The sequence below is a fragment of the Camelina sativa genome, chromosome 17 (assembly GCF_000633955.1).
Source record: "Camelina sativa cultivar DH55 chromosome 17, Cs, whole genome shotgun sequence".
Taxonomy (NCBI): domain Eukaryota; kingdom Viridiplantae; phylum Streptophyta; class Magnoliopsida; order Brassicales; family Brassicaceae; genus Camelina; species Camelina sativa.
This window is the reverse complement of record NC_025701.1, coordinates 16,244,383-16,255,346: the sequence shown is the minus strand read 5'-3', so window position 1 is coordinate 16,255,346 and position 10,964 is coordinate 16,244,383. Positions and strand designations below refer to the sequence as shown.

General features: G+C 38.5%; 2 protein-coding genes and 1 pseudogene across 2 annotated transcripts in view; 1 reads left to right on the top strand and 2 right to left on the bottom strand.

The window, feature by feature from the left end:
• Positions 1-720, top strand: part of LOC104757395 (leucine--tRNA ligase, cytoplasmic-like) — a 5,409-nt gene extending 4,689 nt beyond the window's left edge. The window contains exon 3 of the mRNA XM_010480133.2: positions 1-720. This exon is cut by the window's left edge and continues 14 nt beyond it. Coding sequence (XP_010478435.1) covers positions 1-607 — 607 coding nt within the window. The 3' untranslated portion in view covers positions 608-720.
• LOC104757394 (aspartic proteinase CDR1-like) lies at positions 3,364-4,595 on the bottom strand. Its single transcript, XM_010480132.1, has one exon. It carries the CDS (start codon positions 4,593-4,595, stop codon positions 3,408-3,410), a length of 1,188 nt encoding a protein of 395 aa, XP_010478434.1. The 3' UTR covers positions 3,364-3,407.
• The window catches only part of LOC104759534, a 3,320-nt pseudogene continuing 2,481 nt past the window's right edge, over positions 10,126-10,964 (bottom strand).

Genomic DNA, 10,964 nt, shown 5'->3' with positions numbered 1-10,964 from the left:
TCGAGATGAGTATAGAATTTCCTGTGGCAGTGACGGAAATATGAACCATGACTTGATACTGAAATTCATGGATGTGCAAACACGCCTCATTGAACCAATCTGTCCCCAGTTTGCAGAATATGTATGGAGGAAACTTTTTAAGAAGGAAGGTTGTGTGGTGGCAGCTGGCTGGCCTACATCAAATGAGCCAGATTTGGTTCTCAAGACTGCTAACAAATATTTGCAAGATTCTATAGTATTAATGAGAAAGCTTCTACAAAAACAGCTCTTGGGTTCCAGGAGGGCTGCTAAGAAAGGTGCTCAAGTAACAGCAGTGCCAGAGAGGAAGTTAAAAGGCCTAGTATATGTGAACGAGCAATTTGATGGATGGAGAGCTCACTGCCTCAATATCATGCAAAGAAAATTTAACCAACAAACCTGTCGTTTTGCCCCTGATGAAGAGATACTTGCAGAACTAAAGGAGATATTACAGAAGGAGCGACCAGAAGAAACATTTGAACATGAACAGTGCATGTCTTTCCTTAAGTTCAAGAAGGACAAGGCTAAATCTATTGGCGCTCAGGCCCTAAATACTCATTCTTCTAGAAGGTTTCGTGTTCCATTATAGTTTACATCAAATTTGAAAATGATACAAAAAAGATATAGCACTGAGCCCATACCCCTCTCTCCCATCATTACATACACTCGTTTGTGTACAGTTCATTGTGTCCTACAATTGTATTTTTGTTTTCTAACACTATACGTACACTTTCATACCAAAGTCACTTTTCACTGACGTTTAACTATTTAATCTTTTTACAAAAGTTATGTTTTATATATAGATAAAAATGAAACTTGGTTACTTAACTCGCCACTACCCATATCTCAGTGTCCAAATGGATTTAATAGTTTTCTTCTTGTATCAAGAGATTGTGTAACGGTCGCCACTACCCATAATCTCAATGTCTAAATTATTACTAATAAAAGGGACAATTCGCCACTACCCATAATCTCAATGTCTAAATTATTACTAATAAAAGGGACAATTTGAGCTTTTAGAGGGATATTGAATTTGGCATTCTAAGGATTTTAGAGTATTCTTAAAATCCTTTGTTATTCAATTGTAACGGTCGCCACTACCCATAATCTCAATGTCTAAATTATTACTAATAAAAGGGACAATTTGAGCTGATGGACAAATACGATTATACAAGCATTATCGGATATCGGTTCTCGAACCGAACAGTTGACCGATAAATAATTCTTCTTCTAACTTCTTTTTCTTTCTAATTATACAAGTATATCTCTCTTTCTTGGTCATTGTTGTTTTACGTTTCCTTTTATATATAGATCTCTTTCTGCTATTCAAAACATAACATTATCATTTGCCAATACAACATTTTAGATTCTTTAAGCAACACTAGGTTGGTACCCGCGCTGCACCGCGGGTTGTTTTTAGATTTTGTATTTTATTATGTGTTTTTGTTTTGTATTTTCTTGAAATAATATTTGTTTTTCTGTTGTTTGGAATCAAATATTATAATGAGAAATTCCTCAAAATACCACATCTTAATTTTTTTTCAAAAATACCAAACTTTAAGTTTTTTCTTCCAAAAATACCACAAACACACAAAAAAAAAATTGAAAATCTAGTATGTAGAATTTATTTTTCTATGTTTGGGTTGATAAATTTAGATTTGGGTATAGTTTTTAGGGGGTAGGATTTAGGGTTTACTTTTAAATATAAAAACTTTAGTATAAGTTTGTGGTATTTTTCGAAAAAATTCATTTTAATGAAATTTTTGGAAAATAAAACTAAAGTGGTATTTTTAGAAAAACCTATTTTAGTGGTATTTATGAGAATTACACTATTATAATTAACAAAGTTTTTTATCATGGTCAATGGTAATTTTTTGTTTTTGTATTTTAGTTATTATTTGTTCCATCATTATTATTTTTTGTTATTCTAATCAAACAATTTTTCTTTTCCTCTAACCAACTTGGGGCTTGTGAGTTATTCTTATTCCAATTTTTCTTTTCCTCTAACCTATTACTTATTCTTATTTCTTTATATTTTTCCATATATTTAACTTGTAGAGATTTATCTTGTACTTGGTCTTATGGCCCTGCACTTCACTATGATCATTATGGAGATCGCTCCTCTCTTTCTTGCACAGTTTCTAGAAGATCCGGTCAATAAACTCCGTAACTGGACTAAATCATTTTTCTCAAATTCTTGCTCCATCTTTCCCTCTTCCCTCCATGGAGTCGCTCACAACAACTGGAAGGTTTATAAAGTCTCATTAGTTAACCTCTCTCTCCATGGCTCAATCTCTCCGTACCTCTCTAATTGCACAAAACCAAACGACAAACAAAGAAAATAAATCACATTACATATTAGAAGATAACGACCAATATGGTAATCCAAAGCCTCTGGCATTAATGTTACCATATAAAACGAGCACCATACCACCAAATACAAAATTCCCAAGGTCATCGACCAATTCTCTTATCATCTGAAATCTCAACACCACCAACACAAGCACATTTGATGCTTTTGCATTTTACAACCAAAATAAAAAACCTTTAAAACCAGAAACAAACGGGTTACATGACAAAGCTCAATCTACTAATTTCATCCAGTTGCTAAAAAGACAATGGAATTAGCGAATCGGGTAAAAAAAATTAGAAAAATGAGTAGTCTACACAAGCCGTATTCAATTGAATTTCTTAATTTTACGAAACAGAAGAGGGAAATTAGCTTGTGGATCCAAGCAAAACCACATAACATCGCCAAAAAACACGCTAGAGTCTCAAGCAAAACCTCATCGGCAAAGCAAATCAAGGCAGAGGAAATTAGATCATGCAAAGAGCAAACCCTCCCAGTCTAATAATCACGCAAGCTTGAAATCTTCAACATGTCAACATGAGTATTTGAAATAACAGTTTGTTAAAAAAAAGTATTTGAAACAACAAAAGAAACATGGCCACAAAAAACCATGTTAACGGCAAGAACAAGGCAAAGGAAAAGCTGTGTTGATGGCAAGCACACGACAACGGAAAAGTCGTGTTATTAGTGATACCGGACCTCGTCCGAACCACTTTCGCTAGAGAAATTGATCGATACAAACAATAAGACATTCCACCTAGACAAAAAAAGATGACATGTATTAATTGTTATAATTATATAGGTTGTTGTTTTTAACTGATGTGTCAACATCAGCTTCAATGTTGAGGCTGAGGTGTCAACACTGGAGAGAAACACCCTTCTACTTTTATTGTATTGATACCTTCGCATATTATATTATTCAATTAAACATATCCATGTTCATTTTGTGCTTATTGAAAGGAACAATATAAATAACAAGCCGATAAGTAAAAAACAATAATAAAAAGTTCGTAAAGAGACACTCTCTTGCTTTGTTTCTTCAACTCCACAACGCAGAACAATCGGTGGGCTTAAAAGAAACCAGCAGTGAAGAAGAATCATAACTCACCCAAAAATTATTCTGTGCCCTATTCCCAAAGATAGCTTCTTGTGTCGCACTACCACATAAAATAGCCAAACAAAACAGTCTTCCTCCCTCCGATTCCACATACATATTGTACTTTTCCAAGACAAGATCCGCACCGCCAGAAAAATGCATTGTGATCACCGGAAATATCTCTATGGTGTCCGAATTGTAGCACAACCAGTCATTGCCGCTCGTGTCAACTACTCGATCCGCTTTCACAACTTTTTCCACTGCCTCTCTTACAAGGTTACAGTAGCTCTCAGGAAAAAACGTGTAAGTGGTTCCTGAGTCTATCACCATGTTCCCTTCCAAGGCATGAAACGGTGTCCCCAATGTCTCAATGCGGGTGCCCCCAACGCTGACCGCGTCTAGGTTTAGGTAATAGAAACCGGGTTTTGCTGTTGTCATAAACATAGTGGTTGATACAACCCCATCTCCTGCTATATTAGCATTCCCACCAAAGTTGATCTTACTAGTTCCTTTACCAGAGAAGCAGTAAGAGATGAAACCTGGGTAATCCCCTCCCATCTGAGTGACGAGCGATAAAGGTCCCCAGTCTAGACCAACAATGCCCGAAGAACTCGGTCTTTTAATCCCTGAGCTATTGTGGCTACAACCAATAATGGTTTGAGGCATCACAAAGGGTTCCCCTGAAGTTGAATGGATCGTGACTGTCTCGGTTGCTAAGGTTCCCTTGGTATAGCTTCCGTCTGCGTAGACAAGATCGTAAGGGCAAGAGTGGTCATGGGTGTTGCATCTTTTCTCTTTGAAGGTTGAGGATTTCGAAGGGTCGAATATGGGAGCGTATTGGTCGTAACAGTTAGTACAAGGCAAACATTGTGTCCATACGAGTTCGCTTCCTGTGTCTAAGACAGCTTCGATCTCGAAAGGAGGAGTACCTATCTGTAGTTTCATTAGATACTCGAATTCATCAAAGACGGTGTTAGCGTAAGGTGATCCGAGCTGAGTATCAGAGCTGACTCGAGAAGAAGATGCATTGGAGCGACGCTGGATCAAGTCGATGGTGAAGCCGTGAGGTGATGAGGCTGTGGTGGTAAAGATAAAACATAATATTATGATTTGAAGAAAGAGAGCGATCATCGTAGTTAGTACAAGGCAAGAGACATATGATCGAAGAACTGTTTTTTTTTTTATTTTTTTTGGGGGTTTTGAGACACAGTGCAATGTTAAGCATTGATGCGCATATATTTATCCCTTTGATCTTGATGATGCTGTGATTCGTCGTCTACCAAGTCGGTAACATCTGATTTGACTTCCATTTCCATTTGTGAAGATTGTAGTTAATATTTTCTCCTAACGGTAATCTGTGAATCGTCTTCTAATTGAAAGCTTTTTATTTCCGGTGGACTCTAGGATATATGTCGACTTACCAGATGCGGAAAACAGGTCAAAGATACTGAAAATATTTCTAACTCCAGAAAATCTTGAATCTGGTTTCCAGTTCGACAAACTTGCAAAGGAAACTGAAGGTTATTCTGGTAGTGATCTGAAGGCTGGTATCCGTTTTTATTTATTCCCAGCTTGTGACGGCACTTGTAAGTTCTTTCTTTATTCATGAATACCAGTGCTATGCGCGAGCTTATGGTTTACCGTTTTCTAAACAATTTTGCTATTAATTTGGTTTTTTTTATGTAGAGTTTATCTATTTTTTAATTGTGGAAATCTTGAAAAATATAATTTTGACTTTGATTTTTTTAATACTTCAAATAGGTTTTTTCATTTTGCAATTGAATTATTAGATACATGCATGAACAACTTTGTTTGGAGAGCTTAAACATTCTACAATTCTTGTCTAAAACTTTTTAAAAAATATTCCAAATGAAAGCTTGATCTAAGGATGCATATTTTGTAATAAAGAGTTTTTTAGCTTCTCAGTTATATACTATGAAATACTAACATTTTAATTTTTCAAGATTGCAGCTTGGTTAGCTCTTTAATAGATATAATTAAGATAGACATCTTCCTTTCATGCTATCTCTTCAATTTCATGAATATAACTCTAGAATTTTTTTATAAGAATTTCATTTAATTTTCTTTTTGAAACCTTTTAAATATTAGAATATAAAAATCCCTTTCTCTTTGTCTCTGTATTTTGCTAAATCAACATTCTACAATTTTATTCAATTATCTTCCATTTGATAGTGAACAAAACTCCAATCTTCTTCAAAAAAAATTTAGGGACAAACTTTCATGAATTTCTCTACATTATTAACAAATATCTCTATCACTGCTGCAACTCTTCAAACTATTGACAAATTGTAACTCCTAAACGATATATCCATAGATTCATGGTTTACGCCAAGAGGAAGAATGGTTTACGCCAAGAGGAAGAAGTGGCTTTTTGATTCAATCCCGATGCCCTTTTTGTCTTTTGGTGATGCATCTACTTTCTTGGGACATGTTATAAGCCTCTCTAAATATTTTATGTAAATATTGAAACTGTTTTTGTGATATAAAAAAGAATAAAATACATGAATATGTCTCTTTGCTTTTAATGAGGATAGACATGTGGCACTCTCTCCACAGCTGATGTGTCACTCAGATGGAGAGAGTTGACCATCTTTCATAATATAGATTCATTTATTTTTGTGGGTATTATTGCAGAATCTATGCATTGCTGCTGCGTACACGCCTATTCAAGAACTGTTACAAGAAGAACAAAAGGTCTAGAATCTATTGGGCCTATGGGCCTTGGTTAATGTCTTCTGTTATTTAGCTTGGCCGACAAATCTTGTATAGGGTTTGCCAAGATACTGTGTCATGTATATAAACGAATGTAATGCCGTTGAAATCAAAACACACAAATATTCTCTTTATTCTCTTTGTTCTACACGGTATCAGAGCACAAAATCCTGAAACCTATTCTTTAGATCAGTTGATATGAGCTTCTTGTTTTGAATCTCTTTTCAAGATTTCTTGTTTCCTTGTTTCTTGTTTCGAATCTTTTGACGAGATCTCTTTGATTCGGTTGGATCGTTTGTTTTTGATTACTCTGTTTTTGGTTATTGTGTGCTATGGCGACAGTAGGCACACAATCATCTACTTCATCCGGTGTTCTCGCCGTCAGCTCCGCTGGTGGAGATAACACGATGATGACGGCATATACCACTTCTTCTAATGACAATCCAGGAGCGATGATCACTGCAGTTACCTTGACTGGAGACAATTATAATGAGTGGGCTGCTGAGATGATCAACGCACTTCGGGCTAAGAAGAAGATGGGTTTTATCGATGGTACGTTGAAGAGACCAAGGGCTGGTAGCTCCGACTTGGAGTCATGGACTTCGGTGAACTCCATGGTCATTGGGTGGTTGTGGACATCGATTGCGCCGCGTGTACGCTCAAATGTTTTTTTTCTCACTAATGCACATGAGCTTTGGGAAAATTTGAGAAAAAGGTTTTCCATCGGGAATAAGGTTCGTGTTAACCACCTTCGTTCTCAAATTGCTTTGTGTCGCCAAGATGGTCAGCCTGTGATTGATTATTACGGGAAAATTGCTGGTTTATGGGATGAGTTGTACACATACAAACCACTTCCTGTTCGTTCTTGCGGTGGTTGTACTTGTGGAGTTTATGAAACGGTGGCCAAGGAGCGTGAAGAAGAAAAGGTGAACCAGTTTGTTATGGGTCTTGATGAATCCAGATTTGCAAACGTGATCACCTCCATTGTCGATGCCGACCCTTCTCCAGATTTGGAGCAGGCTTACTCACGTGTGATTCGTGAGGAACAAAGGCTCTCCTCTGTTAAGAAGCGAGAGCACTCGCATGATGCCGTTGGTTTTGTTGCTTGAAGAGACTCCATCACTACTGGTCCGCCATCCGCTGATCACCGTGGGGAGAACTCTGTTTTGTTTGGCGGTGATAGAAGCAGAGACCGCAGTTTGCTTTGCTCAAATTGTGGCCGGTTTGGTCATGAGAAGGCGCTTTGTTGGCAGCTGATTGGCTATCGAGAGTGGTTTACAGAACGCAATACTCGTCAGAATGGCCGAGGAGTTTCTGTTGGTCGGGGTCGTAGTTCGAACGGAGGAAGAGGTGCTGGAAGAGGACGCGGACATGTCACTGCTGCTCACACTACAGTACCGAATGTCACGGCTTTCTCCGATTTTTCTCCCGAGCAGTGGAAGGCTATATCCTTGTTGGCTACCGAAAAGATGAATACCAATCCTGACAAGTTATCCGGTAAGATTCCTGGAGATGTGATAATCGATACCGGAGCTTCCCATCACATGACTGGGAATATATCTCTTCTTTCTGATTTGGTTGATATGCTTTCTACACGTAAAGGCGTTTTGCACCTCATGGATCGTGTATCCTTGTTGGATGTCCTTTATGTGCCCAATTTAAATTGTTCTTTAATCTCGGTTTCTCAGATACTCAAGCAGATGAAAAACTGTTTTGCGTTATTTACCGATACCCTTTGTGTTTTGCAGGACCGTTTCACGAGGACTCTGATTGGAGCCGGTAAAGAGTGTGATGGGGTTTACTATTTAACGAATTTGGCAACAACTAATGTGACTAGAGTGGCGGCTTCTGAAGATCAAACCTTGTGGATCAGCGGTTGGGACATCCGGCGTTTTCTGTGCTTTCTTTGTTGCCTGTTTTTTTCTGGTGTTTTAGTTTCTTCTAGTTCTCATACTTGTTATGTTTGTTATCAGGCTAAGCAAACTCGTGATGTTTTTTATGAGAGTATTAATAAAACAACAAAATGTTTTGAGTTAATTCATATGGATGTTTGGGGACCATGTCGTGTTGCATCTTCTTGTGGACCAGTTTATTTTCTCACGATTGTTGATGATTTTCACGCTATGTTTGGACACATTTACTCCTTGAGAAGTCGGAGGTTCGATGAGTGGTTGAAAATTTTTGTGCCTATTCGGAACGTCAATACGATAAGAAAGTCAAGACGGTGCGTAGTGATAACGGTACATAGTTTACTTGTTTGTCAAAGTTTTTTACGAGTAAAAGGATTCTTCATCAAACCTCTTGTGTTGGCACACCTCAACAGAATGGTCGGGTGGAACGTAAACACCGACACATTATAAATGTAGCTCGCTCTTTGTTGTTTCAAGCGGGTCTGCCGGTTTCATTTTGGGGAGAAGCAGTTATGGCCGCTGCCTATGTGATTAATCGCATTCCTTCGAAGATTCATAAGGGTCGGTCACCTTATGAAGTCTTGACCGGTGTTCAACCGGATTATCAACAAATGCGGGTATTTGGTTCTTCCTGCTATACGCATTTGCGAGCTCGTGATAAGGATAATTTTGGTCCTCGCAGTTGTCATTGTATATTTGTTGGTTACCCCTTCAGCAAGAAATGCTGGTGGGTATATGATTTGGAAACCAATGAGTTTTCTGTTTCTCATGATGTGGTGTTTCACGAAAATGACTTTCCTTTTCATGGCAAGTCATCGTCCATACTTGAGAATCCGTCTCCTGTTGATGACGATTGGGTCCTACAACCTGGTTCTGTTGAAAGGGGGAGTGGTGAGATGTTTTTCGATCTCTCCAATCCGGTGACACAAGATCCACGTGTGGTTGCTTCCGCTGATACTATTCCTGATTTGTTTCCTACTGATACGAGTTCGCCAAGTGATGACTCTATTGTCATAAGTTCACCGTTTGATGCCATCATCGTTCCGGTCCCCACCAACGAACTAGTTGCTAGTCCTGATGATGATGACGTTGCTATTGTTGTCAATGTTGACTCTCCTCTTGATGAGGATGCAGCTTTAGGACGGGGCAAACGAGAGAAGTTTCCCTCTACGCGACTCACTGGTTATGTCACATACGCTGCTTGTGCTGCAGAAAATAGTCATCAAACTCACCCCACTCCGATCATCTTTGAGTCCTCGTCTACGGGTCCAGGTACCACAAAGTATCCCCTTACTTGTTATATCGCTGATGATTTATTCTCTCCTCCACATCGTGTAGAGGACGATTCACACTTCCTAGAAAAGTGTATATTTGACCATATGAGAGGGTTCAAACGGCTCGGAAGGTGGAGTAATCACAACTTGTGGCTCCTAGGGTTCTAAAAAGGTATCCAAGGTGAGATTTTAACTCTCTGTTCTTTTTATAACCGATTTTTTTGTTCTTTTGAGGTTAATTAAGGTTACAAAAAAAAAAGAAAAACTAAGGTTACAAACATAACTTTATCATTTGGAAAGTGCTAATATTTGCCAAACATTAGAACTAGGCAATCGTCTATAGCGTAATTGTATTTGTTGCCGATAAGTTCGAGACGGTCGGGCAATCTTGAACCGAAATAACAAGACCTACTCGAACCGATCAGCAACAAATACGATTATACAAGCATTATCGGATATCGGTTCTCGAACCGAACAGTTGACCGATAAATAATTCTTCTTCTAACTTCTTTTTCTTTCTAATTATACAAGTATCTCTCTTTCTTGGTCATTGTTGTTTTACGTTTCCTTTTATATATAGATCTCTTTCTGCTATTCAAAACGTAACCTTATCATTTGCCAATACAACATTTTAGATTCTTTAAGCAACACACCTTCGCATATTATATTATTCAATTAAACATATCCATGTTCATTTTGTGCTTATTGAGAGGAACAATATAAATAACAAGCCGATAAGTTAAAAACAATAATAAAAAGTTCGTAAAGAGACACTCTCTTGCTTTGTTTCTTCAACTCCACAACGCAGAACAATCGGTGGGCTTAAAAGAAACCAGCAGTGAAGAAGAATCATAACTCACCCAAAAATTATTCTGTGCCCTATTCCCAAAGATAGCTTCTTGTGTCGCACTACCACATAAAATAGCCAAACAAAACAGTCCTCCTCCCTCCGATTCCACATACATATTGTACTTTTCCAAGACAAGATCCGCACCGCCAGAAAAATGCATTGTGATCACCGGGAATATCTCTATGGTGTCCGAATTGTAGCACAACCTGCCGCTCGTGTCAACTACTTGATCCGCTTTCACAACTTTTTCCACTGCCTCTCTTACAAGGTTACAGTAGCTCTCAGGCAAAAACGTGTAAGTGGTTCCAGAGTCTATCACCATGTTCCCTTCCAAGGCATGAAACGGTGTCCCCAATGTCTCAATGCGGGTGTCCCCAACGCTGACCGCGTCTAGGTTTAGGTAATAGAAACCGGGTTTTGCTGTGGTCACAAACATAGTGGTTGATACAACACCATCTCCTGCTATAATAGCATTCCCTCCAAAGTTGATCTTACTATTTCCTTCACCAGAGAAGCAGTAAGAGATGAAACCTGGGTACTCCCCTCCCATCTGAGTGACGAGCGATAAGGTCCCCAGTCTAGACCAACAATCCCCGAAGAACTCGGTCTTTTAATCCCTGAGCTATTGTGGCTACAACCAATAATGGTTTGAGGCATCACAAAGGGTTCCCCTGAAGTTGAATGGATCGTGACTGTCTCGGTTGCTAAGGTTCCCTTGGTATAGCTTCCGTCT